General features: G+C 40.7%; 1 protein-coding gene across 8 annotated transcripts; it reads right to left on the bottom strand.

The window, feature by feature from the left end:
- Positions 1-1,264: 1,264 nt before the first annotated feature.
- ccdc66 (coiled-coil domain containing 66) lies at positions 1,265-17,342 on the bottom strand. Of its 8 annotated transcripts, none has more exons than XM_084542461.1 (21): positions 17,232-17,342; positions 16,151-16,209; positions 15,558-15,580; positions 13,591-13,833; positions 12,622-12,865; positions 12,417-12,525; positions 12,181-12,275; positions 11,536-11,606; positions 11,137-11,229; positions 9,397-9,531; positions 9,100-9,329; positions 8,929-9,013; positions 8,181-8,339; positions 7,966-8,044; positions 6,964-7,041; positions 6,009-6,207; positions 4,982-5,216; positions 4,841-4,893; positions 3,806-3,975; positions 2,875-2,978; positions 1,265-2,322 (listed from the first exon to the last, which is right to left on the bottom strand). In XM_084542461.1, exons 1-21 carry the CDS (start codon positions 17,240-17,242, stop codon positions 2,239-2,241), a joined length of 2,559 nt encoding a protein of 852 aa, XP_084398587.1. In that variant the 5' UTR covers positions 17,243-17,342; the 3' UTR covers positions 1,265-2,238. The 8 variants fall into 8 exon arrangements, with proteins under 8 accessions (XP_084398587.1, XP_084398588.1, XP_084398582.1 ...); XM_084542462.1 differs by having other exon boundaries at positions 13,591-13,830; XM_084542456.1 differs by lacking the exon at positions 17,232-17,342 and having other exon boundaries at positions 16,151-16,599.
- Positions 17,343-18,966: the final 1,624 nt, after the last annotated feature.

The following is an 18,966-nucleotide window of genomic DNA, read 5'->3' as shown; positions in this document are numbered from 1 at the left end:
GCAGCCTCAGTCGTCCACTACATAACATGAACTCTGTTATAGTTTGCTCTGACTTTTGTCTTGATTGAAAACAAACCTGAGTCGAGTTTCCCTTCAGGATTATTCTGTTCTGAGACTGAATACCCTTCAAGGCGCCACAGAGAGTCTGCAGCCCGGTTTAATTTGGTAGAAAACACCTGAAGCTTCAAGTAAAGAAAAGTTTCTACACAGAGCCTGGTTAGGTAACATGCTAAAACACTTCAAGTCAGGTTGTTTTTATATTTGTCAGTTGGGTCTATAAAATGGCAGAGAGTCCAAAATAAAATAATAAAAAAAAAAAAAACAGGACTAAAGCTATTCATATTTATATTTTATACTAATGTAAAACAGCATTTTATTATTATATTATTCAGATGAAAAGCCTTGCAAGAGCTCGTGGGGAGAATGGAGCCCTAAGCCGACAGCGGCTTCTGTGAATAGATAGTAGGATGGATGAAACAATGGAAATAAGTTAAAATAAATCAGAACTTTTTCTTTAATATTTTAAAACTTTAAACGTAACCAGTGTAACCATCTGCAATGTCTTTTATTTTTGAATGAGAAGGAGGGAGGAGGCGTTTTGCTGCACTTTCAAGCATCTTTATTTTCTGATGACAAAAATGAAACAAAAACAACGAATAGTCCGCTTAACCTCCCTCAAGCAAGCCCCTAAAATATGGACATAACACGTTAAATATATTTGTATTAACATTCGTGTTTAAAATATCCCAGTTTTTATTGATCTTATGTAATATTCTAAATATTTGAGACATTGAGTTTTGGATTTTCATTATCTGAAGTTTTCTGAGCTGTACCTGTACGGGGATTTACTGACTTCTGTAGCCAGCCTCTGGTGGACATTAGAGGAACTGCAGTTTTTGGCACTTCAGCGTTGACTAGCCTATTTACCCGAGTTTACAGCTTAAAAAGCATTCGGTTTAAACTGCTTTTAATAACTAAAGTAAAAGTAAAGTGTGCACCATGATGATCTCATTTAATCATTTTCTGACTTTTGAAAAAAAAAATAAGGAAATTCATTATAAATTCACGTTATCGAAAATATCCAACACAAATAATATTTTTCTTGATTTGTCTGATTTGGATTTAAATGATTCTAAATCACTTGTAAAAAGACTGCAAACACATTAGTCTCATTTCTAAGAACTGTAAAACTCACAAATATGCTCTTCTTGTCAAACAGCCTAAAGGAAAACAAACAATCAAAACACTAATACATTATTTATTATGTTTACAATAAATAAAAAAAAAGGTACAATAAAAACACAGGTGCACAAACAGAAACCCCTCGACCAGCAGAAACAAGAAAAGGACGTTCAGTCTTAGTGTAAACAGGTCGACGGAGCTTCTCTGTATAAAACATGTGAAGACTGGTCCAGTGACATTCTTATACAAAGTGCGTTAAAAACAAACTTTACTATAAAATCTTCCCAGCGTCTTGCTCAACCTCTTAGATTCAGCCCGTGAGCAGCAGGAGGAAAGTTTGTCTGTTAGGTGGTGTTGAGTTTTGAGAGGTAGAAAAAGACATTTAAAGAGAACACTGAGATGACGGAGGTTGGAGATGCGTTACCCGGGACCAGCCTCCTGCTCAGCCCAAATATGAACAAACACAACTTGGGCTTCACAAAGTCCAGCCGACAGTCCTTCACTAAAACAAAATTTCAAATAACTGAGAGAGCTGTTCATTCAGTTATGTTTTCATTATGGAGTCTGTGGTTTGTAGTGCTGTAGAATTGACACATGTTCCTATTATTTTGACAACCCATTGTAGTCAGTGGGCTAGGCTAAATAACAGAAACACTTTAGTGTTTAATTCAATCCAGTTTAACGGCACCACAAACTACATCCTACAAAACCATTATCCAGTTGTTACCAACTTTCTGACACCGTTTCAACATCAACTGAACATTACAACAAGTGGCCAACTTTAAGTTCCGAGTATGAACAGCTGACATCAAAGATCCAGTGGTATGGTGTGGTTTTGAGACAACAGCTGTTATTATATTCTACTGTCTGTGTTTATTTGCATACAGAGAGACAAACTCTTTTCTGATCTTAAGACATCATTTTATTGCCAGACGCACTAAAACCTGGACACCAGCACATCATGTTTTGGCACATTGAGTTGGCGACTGATCCTCAGCGATTAATGAGTCTGAAGGTTTCCTGCTGAATGAAAACGTCTTCATCCTGACTCACAGGTCACTGTGTTGTCGAGGGCGACCGGTGCTCGTTGTCACGGCGCTTCAGATCCGTCTCCAGCTCCCTCTGCTTCTGTAGTAAACCCTTAAAAACACACAAGAAAAGGGACTGTACATCATTAAATGTGTCTACGTTCTTATGAGTTTAGATCAGACATGGAGGAAATAAATGTAAACTGTCCCATTTATTCTCATCCAGCTCGTTTGGTTCACTGAAAACCATTTGATCACATGAACATGTCTCTTTGACTTGTCCTTTATAGAAACTGAGGTAATTGAGGAGTTACACGTCTTTGATTTAGAGTCTGACTGAATGTGAACAGCTGATTTAATCCTGCTTCCTATGTCAGGTCAGACACGTTGAATGTTAAACAATCAAAGAGATCTTTCTGAACTCAGCTGCTTGAAACCGAAGTCCCCCTTTTTATTTATGCTTGCGGTGGATAAAAGTCACAGATGCAGCAGTTTGACTTGTCAATCACATCTACTACCTCTCAACGTCACTGATTGTAGAGAAGAGAGAGATACTTTAACTGATTAGAGAGAGAGAGAGAGACGAGGAGATGGATACATGAGAGAAAGAGACACACTAAACCTTTAGATGAAACTAAAGTCAGCCTGTGTGTCTGTGTGTTACCTGTCGTAGCTGAGCCAGTCCTCTGAGGATCTCCTGCTGTCGGTGGGTGTGTTTGTTTCGTAGCAGCTCTGGGTGGAGGAGGTGGTGTCCATGTGGGGGAGGAGCTGCCAACCAAGAGAGAGTCACTTTTTTCAGACACCAACGCACGCAACACATCTACTTCCTGTCTGTCCGCCCTGAAATACGCTCCCCTCCTCCTCCTCCTCCTCCTCCTCCTCCTCCTCTACTGTTCCTCCTCCTCCTCTACTGCTCCTAACCATAATTCACTAAGTAATTAATATGTTGGTCTGTTAATAAACAGTGAAATCAGCCCGTTGTAATTTGACACTGGAGACTAGTGTGACAACTAAATTAATTTTTTTTTTTTAAAAATCACGGGTTTGTTATTTGTTACAGGTGCAGAGGAGCAGCGAGATTAAATAGGAACAACTCACTGTGTGAGTTTGGAGGGTGCCTAAGAACTAACTTAAATAAAGTCAAGAATAAAAATAATGATTAAAGTATAATGGGCGTGGATTAGAGGGTGTAGGACTCTCTCTCTCTTCTGAATAAGACAGAAAGAGGGATAGTGGAGAAGAGAAAGAGAGGGGGGACAGATGGAGGAGAGGGATAGACGTGAAGAGGGAGGGGATACATGAGAATAGAGATCAATAGATGAAGAAGAGAGAGAGGAGAGAAAGAGAGACAAAGAGAGAGCTAGACAAGGGGTAATATGAGAAGAGAGGGATAGATGATGAGGAGAGAGAGATATATTCTCCAGTCTGATAACACTAATAACTAAAGTGAAGCAGTTAAAGAGTTTGTCTCTGTTTTTATTTACATACATTTAAAACCAAAAAACTGTAAAATGACTCATACAAGATTCAGGCTCCAACTTTTCTGAAGTAAATGATGCGTTTTGAAACGATGATAAAGTTTTAAAGAGTCTAACCTGAGTGAGTGAGAGGTGGAGGGGTGTCAGCGGGCTCCAGGGGGTCCAGGCTGAAGACTTCATCTGTCCGGACGTAAGGAACAAACTCCAGGAGAGGGGGAGGAGGAGGAGAGGACGCCAGCTGACCCGGACCTCTGTGTCTGACTGCAGGGATGGGAGGAGAGCGCCCCCTGGAGGACATGACCACACTAAACATTACAGGTCTGTGAAGGTTCTTGGTCGTCCAGGTCAAGTTATTTCTAAATAAATAAATAAATAAACTGAACTGGTCGAGTACATCTTCTCCACTGACCTCACTGATGCATTTACGTTACATTTAACTTTGCTCGTCTGGTTTTAACTGGCAGCGGACCGAAGGATGAGGGAGTAACATGTGACATAATAATTTAATAAAAACACCAAGAAACAAAAATGTCCTTAAAATGAATTAAATTAAAAAAAAAAGTAGATTCTGACATCCTCACTTTTGATTTCCTTTCTGTGATCAGTTTAAATTTTGTTTCCATTCATGAAACTTTGGGACAGATGTTATGACATCTGAAATCTCATCTCCAGCATCTTCAACAGTTTGTTCTGTCCTCGTTCAGTCAATTTATTGTTGTTTTTGAGCTTTATTGATTTTTTATTAAATCACCCTACAGGCGCTCAGACTCACTAACACCATCAATTAGCTGCCAGTAAACAAGTTTGTGAATCAAGGTGAGTCAGAAAACTACAGTTCAACTGAATTTAAATATTACAAACACAACTTTTTTTTCACTAAAAGACAGTAAATGACATAATCTGGGTCACAATTGTAATTATGATTAATTATAACTTAACATAAATATGAAATCTGTCTCAGTTCATTATTTGTATTAAATGAGAGAAACGTTTGACCAGTTTATAGGTAACTGATTTTTTGTTTGTTCAATAAACAAATTGTGTCTGTAAAATTTTAAAACATTCGTTTTTCCTGTTGTCAGATTTCTGACTTTCATTTTCAGGATGAAACTCTTCTTTTTTGTTTAGGCAGTGTTGTGTGGTGCTGCTCACCTTTCAGTGTTGGCGGCGGTGGCGTTGCTGTGTCCTCTGGAACCAGTTTCCACCTGAAACAGACGTTTACAATGAAGCTCAGCCTAATAATGTTGAAGCTGAATAATCTATATTTATTTAAGTATGAAGAAGTATGATTACCTTCCTGCAGGGACTGGTCCTGGTGTCTGTGACGCTGGGGCCGAGACGAGACTCATTCTGCTGCTGAGGAGGAGGAAGAGCAAGATGAGGAGGAGGAGGTGGGTCGATCCTCGACAGACAGGTCCTCTCCTGCAGAGCGAGGAGCTCCGCCTGTCTCTTTAATCGACTTTCCTGCCTGTTCCTCTGCAGAGCGGCCGGGTAGCGCTCCGAGGCTGGAACGAAGCGACGGCTGGGTCTGGAGCATCAGAGGAGAAGACGCATAATAGTCTGAGAGGTCACAGAGGAACTCGGGGTAACTTCTAAGCAACTAAACTCTCACACTGGCTAATGTTAATGTTCATTAATCCACCATCAGGAGAACACTGACCATGGTGTACATGGCAGAGTGGAAAGAACAAAGAACAAAGACACTGCTGTCCAACAAAATAAACTAACTTTTCTGCCTGTCTGCAGTTTGATCAACAACATGTGGACAAGCCAGAAGACTATTGGGGAAATCTTTTGTGGACAGATGAGAGATGTCCATAAAACATGGTGATGTCCTGGTTTGAGATTTTCCCATTCAAATTTGTAAGATTCAGTTCATAAAGTCCTCGGATCAAGACTTGTTTCGCTCAGCAAATCTTGCAACACCTTGCCAAGAGATTAGTCGATGATGACATCCAAAACATGACAGAAGCTCCAACTCTGAGAGCACCGTCAGACCTGAAAGATGATTGGATTTAAAAATATGACCACAGAGAAGAGCTGCACTAAAGTGAAGACACAGGAAAGATGTGAGACTAGAGAATAAATATTGTGGAAATACCACAAATCTCTGGAAGTTTTATTATCAAGTAAAATTGTTTTGAAACTGAAATATCTCTAAATGAATTGATACTGAATCGGAATCAAAACGATGTTGGAAATCAGCCCTACTTAAAATCCATGAAAAAGACCACCTGAAATATACAAGACTGATATTTATTTATGAAACCAAATCCAGTTCTTTCGTTTAAAGGTCTTTAAAGATGGTGTCATTTACTACCTCTGTGTGTTCCACTCTGGCCTCCTCTTGTCTCTCCTGCTCCTCTCTGTCCTGGCAAACGCCTCGTACGGGTCACCTCCTGCCGTCACACAGACGTTCTCCTTCCCCGTCCTCAGCGCTCGGCTCCGGCCGTTTGGAGGCGGCTGGAGCTGTGTGACGTCCGGAGTCTGAACTCTAAGGGGTAGACTGGGAGTGGCTTCTGCACAGAGAGAGAGGATTTAAAGCAGGATTTAAAGCATGGTACCATGCACTCATTTGTGACTTCAGAAAAATAAAGTTTTCACTGAGTGCTGCCGCGTCTAAATAAAAGCCCTGTAGTTCCACAAAGTATGAGTAAAGGCTGTGTGACAGATGTTTTGACAAAGGCAGTTTTTGGTTTTACATTAAAACTGATTTAATTAAGTTTCTGTTCTGTTGTGAGTTTCACCCATGTGTTGGTTTGTGATATATTAGTAACTTAAACCATTGTACAGTCACTTACCAGTTCATTAGGTACGCTAGTGAATCTATTCTAATACAACACTCGTGCACTAAATCCTCCTACATGACAAATCTAATATTCAGTTGATGCTGAAACAGCGTCAGAAAGGTGGTCATTAAACTGGATAATGATTTTGGAGGATGTAGTTTTTGGTGCTGTTAAACTGGATTAAACTGAGGAGATGATACATATTTTGCAACAAGCTACAAACCACAGCCTCCACAAGAAAAACAGTTGAATCAACAGCTCTCTCAGTTATTTGTAACTAACGCTGAATACCAAAACCTTCATGAAGTCAAGATTTAATTCAGGTCTGTTACATTAGAATGTTTTGACTAGTGTACCTAATGAACTGGCAAGTGCCTGTATAATTAAGAAGATTGGAAACGGAATTTAAATCAGTTAACAGCTTGTTGTAATACACTCATGTAGACGTCCTGACAGCTGTACTAGTTTCAGTATTGGTTGTGTTACCCGTCTGTACAGCTGTGTCTCTGTGAGAAGAGGCCGAACCGTCGCCGTCCTCCAAACCCTCGGCTCGTGTGGTAACTGCTGAACACAAACAAACAGCAGAGCGATCAAAGAACCTGCATTTTGACAAGATGCATTAAAGAACTAAAAGTTAACTTGTTGACCAGGCACAATGTCACGAAGAGCACAAGATTGAAGCACTGCTCATCAGAAACTTTGGATCAGCATTTGTGAAGTCGCTCACCAATGGCTGAACGTGGGAAGCGCTATTGGTCGATACTAATCACAGAGTCTGTCTGAATCCGCTTAAAAAAAAACATACTTATTTTGACTCATTTTTATAAACTGGGTTTATGCTCCAGCCGTAGGTCGACGCCGTGGAGGGTTAAGGTGTTTTAAACATTTATACTTTACAATTTAAAATGCAAGAAAGCCGCCAGTCATCTGTGTTGGGTTTCTGTGTGTTCTTCAAACTGAGCAACTCATGTTGGAGTTGGAGCTAATGAATGTTGAATAACATTTACTTTCACTGAAATCACTGCAACAGAAAAGAGAGCAGACGTCTGATGGAGACTGTTCTGATGAAATCTACACCAATCACAGCAGTTGGAATTTGCAATGCGTGGGTTACATTACTGGGAAGGTGAATGTCAAGCTACAGCGTAGAAGTGATGTGTAAAGGTGTTCATCTCACTGGCGAATGATTTTCTCCTAATGGAATACAAATTAGGATTTTTTTAAGTGGCTCCAGACAGACCCCTGTGATCGGCTGCAAAAATGTTGATCCGAGCTCTTCTACTGATGTTTTTTTTTTTTGTTTGCAGTCTACAATCTCACCACTAGATGCCAGTAAATCCTCTACACTGGACCTTTAACGCAAGTACTAGGATTAAAATAACTTCATGTATGACTACGACAGACTTACTTAAGAATCTGTTTACTTCACACCAACCTAAACGTCTGTAGTGTTTGTAATAGCAGTAGTACTGTAGTAGCTTGACTCACCGCTAGACTCCGGTGATTCCTGCACTCCAATATCATCGTAACCTTTCTTTGGTTGCTCTTCTTCATTGACAGGCTGCTCCTTAGGACACACACATACACACAGTCAAACATGTGCAAAAACAGTAAAGCAAAATGTTCTAAGGGAAAATATTTCCATATAAGACAACGTGCAGAACAATTATGAATAAATAAAATAAAATAAAATGCTCTCTGACCTTCTGCCTTTCCCTCAGTGTGTCCAGCTCATACTGTCTCTGCAGCATCTCTCTTTCCAGCGCTATCCTCCTCTCTTCCTCCTCCTCCTCTTGTCTCTTCTTTGCCTCCTCTTGCTCCTTCTGTCGCCGACGCTCCTCCACCTGGGCCTCGATTGCTCGCTGGGGGAGGATTTGGAAGATACAGAGATGAGATGAGATGAGATGAGATGAACTCTCCTTTTACAAAACATTTCATGAACAACCTGAAATCTCTTAAGAAAAATAAGTACAATTTCAGCACATGGCTGTCTGCTGTTTGGTTCTGGATGGTGTGTTATGTCCCTATCTCACTCTAAAATAGTGGATAAATTAGGAACAGCAGTTACATTTATTGAAAAATTGCAGTTACGATGTTCTATGTGCGGTCCGGTTTTGGCCTGTGGGCCATATGTTTGACATTCCTGGTTTAGATGCTATTTTAAACTCTAAGTCTATTGAGGCATATATCATGTGCAGTATTCTCGTGTTCTTTCAGGGCCTGTGCCTGGGAGCCAGACAGATAGCTGAAAGCAGTGAACAATGTGACCTCCAGTAGATAAGTAGAACAAAACAGATCTACACTGTGGAATCTCTGCTCATTCTTTGTCTGTGCAGTGAGCCCATCTGCAGATGTTGAATTAAACACACAGAAAGACCACAGTGTTCTGATTTCTTATTTTCCAAGTTCCACCACCATTCTTTCCTTTTTGTTTTCTGCACCTCCTCTTACCTGCTGCTCGAGTTGTTTGAGCCTCCTCTTCTCTCTCTCTTCTATCTGGACAGGGTCCAGTAGGGAGGTCATGGTCCTCAGATAACTGTATGAAACAAAGAAAAACCAAATATATACCCAAATACTTTAGGGACTATCCGGCTTCCAGAGCAGCAGTACCTTCCCTCCTACCTGGTTTTGGTCGGGTATCCACTAGTTGTATCAATGCTGGCTCCGCCGACACTCTCCACTCCTAAGCTGCTCGTGGCCTCCCACAGCGACAGACTGGACGAGGGCTCCCACTCTCCTCGCTCGGAGCCACTGGACTGAGCCAGAGGAGGAGCTGACGGAGCTGCAGCCCGGACCAGAGGCCTCCTCTGCAGCGAGTCAAAGTGCGCGGCCCAGAGCTCGTGGTCCTCCGTCTGCAGAAACACAAACATGTTACCCATGAAGACAAAACTGGATCTCCTGCACCCACCTCTACTGCACCTGATTCTGCAGCAGTTTCTCTCGTCGCCTGCGTTCAGTCGTCTCCTCTCTCTGGCGGTCCAGCTCCTCTAGCCAGCGTCTCCTCTGCTCCTCTTTCCTCTTGACGCTCAGCACCTCCTCCATAGGGGTGACCTCCTACAGAAACAACACAAGAAGTATTATTTTCCCCTTTGCAATGTTTGATGAAAGATCCTTAAATTCACCTGCACAAAACTAAATGATTTTATTTGCTTTAACCCCTTCAGGCTAAAAGATATTTTCTGAATTTCGGCTTAGAAGAATTCAGTCACCACCATTTTGGAAAATGAATGCTGATGAAATCGAGCCTGCTTGAAAAGTGATCAGTCCATACTACTCAGATTACAAATAGAAACCATAAAGCTTCCTGTACCAGTCTTTCTCCCGGCCTATAAATTGTACAGATTCATATTCATATTATCCACTACTCACTGGTAGAAAACGACGAGTGTAATGTGAGTAATTGGTTGGTTGACATCTGGAATTTGACTACTGGATGCCAGTCCTCTACACTGGACCTATAATGCATTTAACCCCTTAACGCCTGAATTGATTTTTCAATTATATAAAGAAATTAATTATTTGTGTTTTTGCCTACCACTCCGACCGGTCCTACGAGAAACTAGTGCTTGCAAAAGGTTCCTAGGAATTTTTTGAATGTGCACAAACCAACATTGGAGTATTACATGCGTTATTTCGGCTGCAGTCTGAGCGGAAACAGTGCGTCACGAATTCGCTACACTAGGCATCAAGGGGTTAAAGTACTAAGAAAATTTTCTTTGCCGTGTTGATGCTTTTTACTCAAGTCAAGAATATGTTTACTTCACACCAACCTAAACATACAGGTCTTGGAAGTATTTTGCAACATAATAAGTCTCTTCGTCACCGGCTCAGGGCAAGATTTGAAAATTCATATTTTTACTGATTAAAAACTGTAGATAAAATTATATTTCTTTATCCACTTCCAAGGTGCGTCGAGAAGGAAAAGAAATATATGCCAGACTATCTGAGTCTCTCCGTTGAGAACTGATCATGCTCCAACAAAGATCTGCTGAGCCTGTCAAATCGTTTGTGCAGGAGTTTATGTGGACAGAAGGACAGAAGAGTAACAGACACAGACGTCATACACATCTTCTGAGAGATATCGAGCTGAATTAGTTTACAACTAATTGGCTCTGATTGGTTGTAGGACTATCCAGTTTTATGCACTGAACTATGCCCCGTAATGTAATCAAAATATTGCGTTACACCAGACTACAGATGTGTTACAAGGCAGCTGGATTCTAGAGATTTGAGTGACGTGTTAGTCCTGCAGAAATCTACTGGCAGGTTTGGGCATGTTTCAAGTAAGAGCTCTTTTTATGTGCATGATTTTATTTCATCATGCCGTCATGCTAGCTACATTGATAGCTACACTGTCTGCTTGCTAGCTTTCAAAGCTTCCCACACTGCAGCCTGCTGTGTTTAAATATGGTAGACATTTACAGACACTCATCTGATCATCTGCAAGTATTTTTTTTGAAAGTGCCGTTTCCAAAGAGGATTCTCTGTTACAAACCATGTCCGCTTAGGTGTAAAGGTGTAAAGTGGGTGTGCATTCTTTGAATTGGCTTTTGTGCAGCTCATTAACTTCTGTAAACTAAGCTGCAGAAGTGGAAAGAGATAATTCAGTCAGGGGACGACATGACCCCTCCTCCTGGGTCGCTTTTATTAAAGGTTTACCCCGAGTCTGAGGCTGGATCTGATGGCTGCCGGCTGCTCTCTGTGGCTGACTGAGCTCTGGACTGATAACACACTCTCTGCATCCTCCTCAACCTGAAACACAAAGAAAGATCATGAAATATTTAACTTCTGAAATCACTTAAATAAATGATTTACTTCATTATTGATTAGTTGTTAACGTCTAATATTCAACACAACTAGCAGAAATCCTGCATAAATATCTGACCTAAACTGTGACTTATGTGGGTCCAAATTTGTTTGTCTTGCTAGAATTATTTTCACGAACTGTTAATGAAAAACTAATCTGTTGAATGATGAATTGATACTCATAAAAAAGTTTCCTGTGATTAAAACAACAAACCAAGTCAAACTATTGAGAAGCTGAAATATGTGCCTTACCTGCAGTCTGCCAGGAGCTGAACGCTGCTGCTGCTGCTGCTGCTGCTGCTGCTTCAGAGCCAGCTGTTCATCTACAAAATACACAAAACACACAAAATCTCATTTAGTTTTTTTAATAAAGTGCTTCCTGGCTCACGAAACCAGTCTGACCTCTGCGTTATGACACAGACACATGAGATACTTGCAGCTGTACAGGTGAACGTTAGCCAGGAAGTCAGATGAAGTTCTAACATTCTGTCACAAAAAGATGGTCTGGAGTCTCTCTGATGAGAACTGATAATGCTCCGTGGAGCTGAATTTGTTTGCAGCCAGACAGCTCTGAACAGCGTCAAGTGGTATTTTTTTTCTCTGTATCAGTTGAAACACTTTTGTACATGATTTTCTTACATCTGGCATCATGCTAACTAACCCACGGGGATCAATAAAGTCTAATCTTATATTTGATCAGTTCTTCTGTTAGTCCTGATCTTTATTACTACCTTTATCTGTCTGCTGTTTGAGCAAAATGAGTAATGTGTTTCCTTTGCTGTTTTTTTTTTTTTTTTTTTGGCCAAAAACATAAAATAAAAATGCCATAAAACCTAGAAGGGGGCCTGAAACTCCCTTTGTCATTACAATAAATCAAATATCTTTGAGTGTGTGTACCAAGTTCTCTCTTCCACTGAGCCTTCTTGGCGTCAATGGCCTTCCTGTTGTCCGACTGTCGTCCCTCCATCCAGCTCAACAGACATCCGGACGGCCTGAACCACAGCAGAAACATCCGACTTTAACCAACGTTTCAAACTCAGATTTCTGAATGCTTACATGTTGTAAAAATAAACATTTCCCTGTCCTCTTTATGGGATTACATCTAGAAAAAAGCTGTATGATAGGCTCCTCACCTGTGGTTTTCTTGTGAGCTTTCAGTTGTCCTTCCTCTGTCTTCCTCCTTTGCCTCTCTTCCTTCTCCTCCATTCCCCAAGGAGTCACATTTTGAGCTGGTGTCATTTCCTACCAGAGAAAGGAAAATTAAGTTTTTATAATTTCCAGTTCTCCGTCAGGCCTCCACTATGGCTGTTTCTACCATCACCAATCTACCATCATTACCTTGTGTCCTTTGATCCTCTGCTGGTTGTTCGTTGTTACTGGAGGTCTGGATAGAGTTGAGGATCTGCTGGAGCTGCTCATTGGTCAGACACACTACGCTGTCCTTCAGACCTGCGTCTTCGCCGCTCAGCGTGTCGCTACGTCCCGCTTTTCTGCCAGCCTGACCCCCAGTGCTCTGTGCTGTTTTCCCATTGGCTCTCTGGGGTCCGACAGTACCGCCATGTTTGTGTTTGTCTCCTTTCACCTTCATCACACACACATACAAACACAACTCAGCCCTAACATTATAACCACTGATTATCTGGTTATCATGGCTCCTGTGAGTGGGTGGGATACATCAGGCAGCAAGTTCAAGGTTTTGTTCTCAAAGTTGATTAGAAGCAGGAAAAATGTTCAACTGGAAGGATTAGAGAGACTCTGACAAGTACCAAACTAGATGATTGGGTCAGAACATCTCTAGAACTGCAGCTCTTGTGGAGTGTACAGCACCTATCAATGGCCCAAGGTAGGAGAAAAACCAGAGACAGGGTCATGGATGGACAGGATTAACGGTGGACGTGAGGAGCAAAGGCTGACCCATGTGGTCGTGTCAAAAAGTTCAGCCACTGATGCCCTGATGACTTCTTACAGCAGGATAATATTCCCCAGTTCAATAATGGTTTGAGGAACAACAACAGCAAGTTCAAGGTGTTGACTTGGCCTCCAAATCCCCCAGATCCCATTTCAATCCAGCATCTGTGGGATGTTCTGGACAAAAAAGTCCAATTCACGGAGACCCCACCTCTTAACTTAAAGCAGGACTTAAATGATCTGCTGCTGTTCCTAATCTTGCTATTGAGCATTTACTGAGAAACCAAGACTACAATGTAGGAATTAGAAAATCTGTTGATGAGTAGGTGCGTCTGAACTTGTTGGTCAGATATTGTGTGTACCAGCTCTTCAAGAGAATAACTTTATAATAACCCTTACCTTGGGCACTAATTTAACTCCACTCCCTTTGTGATGATCCTGTGACTTTAATGAAGTCAAGGTGGTGCTTCTCCACTCAGTGTTTGAGGTACATGAGGCAGCAGCTCCTCCAGCCTTATGTCTGGCTTCTTTGTGCCTCCCTGCCGGTTGCCTAGGTGGATGCTCCTCTCCCTGTGCCTCCTCCACACAGGACGGCTGCCTGCAGCTCAGGATGTTAGCTGCTCTGGGCCTGAAGGGAGGCTGCTGGAGATACATCACAACTAATCACATCACTGTAACGTAGGACAGTTTGACACACAAACATGTGTGGTGCTATATGAGGTGCTGGGTGCTTTTACAGTGGGGGAAATAAGTATTTGATACACCGCCGATTTTGCAAGTTTCCCCCCTTATAAAGAATGGAGAGGTCTGTAATTTTCATCATAGGTACACTTCAACTGTGAGAGACAGAATCTAAAATAAAAATCCAGAAAATCACATTGTATGATTTTTAAATAATTAATTTGTATTTTATTGCATGAAATAAGTATTTGATCACCTACCAACCAGCAAGGATTTTGGCTCTCACAGACCTGTTAGTTTGTCTTTAAGAAGCCCTCCTGTCCTCCACTCGTTACCTGTATTAATTGCACCGGTCTGAACTCGTTATCTGTATAAAAGACACCTGTCCACACACACAATCGATCACACTCCAACCGCTCCACCATGGACAAGACCATAGAGCTGTCTAAGGACACCAGAGACCTGCACAAGGCTGGGATAGGCTACAGGACAATAGGCAAGCAGCTTGGTGAGAAGGCAACAACTGTTTGTGCAATTATTAGAAAATGGAAGGGACTCAAGATGACTGTCAGTCTCCCTCGGACTGGGGCTCCATGCAAGATCTCGCCTCGTGGAGTGTCAATGATCATGAGAAAGGTAAGGGATGAGCCCAGAACTACACAGGAGGACCTGGTCTATGACTTGAAGAGAGCTGGGACCACAGTCTCAATGGTTACCATTAGTAATACACAACGCTGCCATGGATTAAAATCCTGCAGCACATGCAAGGTCCCCCTGCTCAAGCCAGCACATGTCCAGGCCCGTCTGAAGTTTGCCAGTTACCATCTGGATGATCCAGAGGAGGCATGGGAGAAGGTCATGTGGTCAGATGAGACCAAAAGTGAACTTTTTGGTATAAACTCCACTCGCCGTGTTTGGAGGAAAAAGAAGAATGAGTACAATCCCAAGAACACCATCCCAACTGTGAAGTATGGGGGTAGAAACATAATGCTTTGGGGGTAGTTTTCTGCAAAGGGACCAGGACGAGTGCACCGTATCGAGGAGAGGATGGATGGGGCCATGTATTGCGAGATTTTGGGCAACAACCTCCTTCTCTCGGTAAGAGCATTGAAGATGGGTCGTGGCTGGGTCTTCCAGCTTGACAATGACCTGAAACACACAGCCAGGGCAACTAAGGAGTGGCTCCGTAAGAAGCATTTCAAGGTCCTGGAGTGGCCTAGCCAGTCTCTAGACTTAAACCCAACAGAAAATCTTTGGAGGGAGATGAAACTCCGTGTTGCCCAGCTACAGCATCGAAACCTGAAAGATGTGAAGGAGATCTGTATGGAGGAGTGGGCCAAAATCCCTGCTGCAGTGTGTGCAAACTTGGTCAAGAACTGTAGGAAACATTTGATCTCTGTAATTGGATCTGTACTAAATATTAAGTTCTGTTTTTCTAGTGTATCAAATACTTATTTCATGCAATATAATGCAAATTAATTATTTAAAAATCATACAATGTGATTTTCTGGATTTTTGTTTTAGATTCTGTCTCTCACAGTTGAAGTGTACCTATGATGAAAATTACAGACCTCTCCATTCTTTATAAGGGGGAAACTTGCAAAATCTGTGGTGTATCAAATACTTATTTTCCCCACTGTATGTATGGAAATGTGAGGGCCAGATAGGACGGATGATCTACCTACCTTTACCGGGTTTTTTTCAGCTCCTGCAGAACAAGAAAAATGGGAAAGATGACCATGAGCAGTCAGGCTCGTTCTTCTTTTGATCATGATGTATAATGTTTTACAGAGTTCTAATTATCTGCATGAACACTGAGCATAACCGCTTTTTTAGGTACCACGAAGAAGTGGCCCAGTGTTGTCTAATGTGATAATGTGTAGGTTGACAAGTGCCTGAATCAGCACTTATGTTCTAATGGGCTAAAATACATGTTTACAAGGAACCATGTATGGTAAATTTCATTGACCTTGATTTTCTACATGAAAATTAAATATTTTGAAAAATGGCACAAAAGTAAAAAAGTCTTCTTATGCCCTACAATAACACTCTAGGGCTGAATTTCCAAGTATTTAATTGAGTGCCTTATAAATGGTTAACAAACTGAAAACTTTCAAAATATTTAACTTAAGATGTTAAAGGCAAGTCAGAATCTATTGTCACTGTCAGTAATCAGTTTAATAAATATTTCTTGCTCATTAAGTTATGATCCAAAGAGAAGAACAAATAACTGAGTGAATGTTTCATTCATTCATTGTAACACAAGCAATTTACTCACTGTGGCTGAGTAAAAACAGCCGGGGTTTTCCATTTTCAAGTTCGAACAGCAGACCGTCTCTGTTCACAAAAAGAGAACTTATAAGAGCACAGCAACACAGAGAACAAATCAGCCATAACATTATGACCACTGACAGATGAAGTGAATAAAGCAGATTATTCAGTGCTGGGGAACACAGCAACTAACATGGTATACGGTGGTAGCACACAAATGCATGGATAGCGAGAGAAAAGGAATTATAGTACAAGAGCTTAGTGCATCATAGGAAGTCCAACAGTATCCAAGCCCAGCCCTATACTAGTATAGCTTAAGGATGTTTCAGGGTCAACTGGGCCAGTCCTAACTGTAAGGTTTATCAAAAGTTTTAAAGTTAACTTTATTATCTGGTTCTCATGGCTCCTGTCAGTGGGTGGGATATATCAGGCATCAAGTGAGTATTTTGTCCTCAAAGCTGATGTTAGGTCAGAACATTTTCAGAACTGCAGCTCTTGTGGGGCGCTCCTGGTCTGTAGTGGTCAGTACCTAGGGTCATGAACCAACAATCATTGATGGATGTTTTGGTCTGATCCTACTGAGGAGCTACTGGAGCTCAAGTTCAGCATACTCTAAAATTTCACTGCAGCTGAATCACCCACCCAGATTCAACTAAAACTGAACATTTACTAATTTATTGTTGAACTGGGCTGGGTTTAAAACAGACAGGTATACTTAACAAACTGGCTCATTTACCAGACTCTGGACTCTTGTAATCTTTCTTATTAATGGGATTTGTAGTCACATTAGTGTTTCCAGCTAATTATTTTCATTCATCTTTTGCTAACACGTGGTAAAAACCAGGAGAGTTAATCAGGACAAATTCATATTTACACATTAATATCTTTCTATCATCTGTATCACCAGACATGTTGTGTGTTTTTTCGCACGCTGATAAAAAAAATAATCAATTTCACTGCCGGATTTTGTAAAGCGTCTTGAGACAATTTCTATTGTTATTGACGCTATATTAATTAAATTGAATTGAACTGCGACACATCGCTAAATGCATTAGCCTAGCTAGCTATTGTTACCGTTAAAGACTCACCCGAGATTCATGCCAACAGAAAAGACAGAGACAGCTGCACGTTTACCGACAACCTTATACAAAATAAACTGATTATTAGAACATAATTTATCATTTAATACAAGCCCTTCAAACCAGCTCTGACTGACCGCACCGCCACACGCCACTTCCTGAATATTTAACTGTGTACGTTCGTTGCTGGCAACGACCAAGAACAGCTTCTCTGATTGGCTAATTCTTTGTCGCGTTTAAATTTGAGAGCCAATCAAATGTCTTCATATGAATGTTTTCGTCAAACGGTGTTGTATTTAAAGACAGCGGGGACCAATAAGGTCAAAGCCCCACAATATAAAATTACACATAAAGTCTGAAACTCAAAATGCTATTAGCAATAGCCATAAAATGTTCTTACAGTAGCAGAAAGAACACAACAACAACAACAACAACAATAATAGTGCTTATTTATTTATTTATTTATTTATTAATGTATTGTATGGAAAAGTTGAATCTACCAAGCAAATATTAGCTATGTCCATACAATACATGTGATGAAGTAAAATGTAAAATATATAGAGCACTTATTAATGAAACATTGTTTTCATGATATAAATCATATTTATTTGTAATATCTTTTTAAATTATTTACTATGGTCTGATTTCATTTAATATCACTGTACTGCATATATTATATTTTATCTACAAAGGTTTTCCCTCCTCAGGAAGTTCAAACAGATGAGTGAATCAAATGTAAAACAGAACTTGACTGTCTCTCATCACAATGGAAGAAGGATCATTTTGTTTTCTTTACACCTTTATTTAGAATCAAAATCTGGCTTTTAAAGAAAGGCAAAAAACATATAAAGCACAGCGAAACCAGACTGAGCATGACTGCACAACATAAAACTTAAAACAAAATAGAAACAAGAGAAAAATACTTAGGTCCAGTCAGGAATCAAAACATTTAAGGGTGCACATACAAGGCTTTTTTGGACTTAACACATTTGAGTGTTTTCTTGAAACACAACATCTCATTAATGCAGACACAAAACAGCAGTGCAATTTTCAAAAACAACATAATTTGGCCAAAATAATATTGTACACTTGACCTTTTTTTTTTATCTACAATTAAAATGCCAACTCAGTGGAATTGTATTCTGTCTATCTCCTCGCTACATTAACTTTGACAGAACTATTTATTGGACTGAGTCCAGTTGCATGGTGCACACGTGATCTAGGAATTTACAAGGATAAGAAAAGCTTTTATAAATCTCCAGAGGAAGAAATGTTCTATTTTTTTTTTTTTTTAAGATTGGATCAGGACTTTGATCAGCCAGAACTCAATGTTAAATCGGGATCTGATGGGGGGGGGGGGACTTTACAGAGACATCCCCACTTCCAACAAATCAGGGTTTTCAGATGACCAGGGAATAACAGATGAGTAAATCACACAGAGCTGTCTTGTACATGGAATTTTGCTTGAGTGTCTACAAAGTGAACTCAAGCTTTCGGTTTTAAAGCTTCTCTACAAGGTCTAGCAGCATCACGGGTTCTCAAGTGAGATGGTAAAATGAATGCTGCAGAAGATACAGGACAATCTGATCCAGTCTGTAAAACAAGACTAAGGGATAAGATGAATGTTCTGGAGTGTCTGAGTCAAAGCCCAGAGCTCAATCCAATAGAATATTTGTGGATGGACTTAAAACGGGCTGGTCATACCTGAGCCCTGTTGAACCTGACAGAGCTTAAGCAGTTTCTC

This window comes from Chelon labrosus (genome assembly GCF_963514085.1).
Source record: "Chelon labrosus genome assembly, chromosome: 4".
NCBI lineage: Eukaryota > Metazoa > Chordata > Actinopteri > Mugiliformes > Mugilidae > Chelon > Chelon labrosus.
Note: the sequence above shows the minus strand (reverse complement) of the source record. Positions and strands in the feature narration are given on the sequence as shown.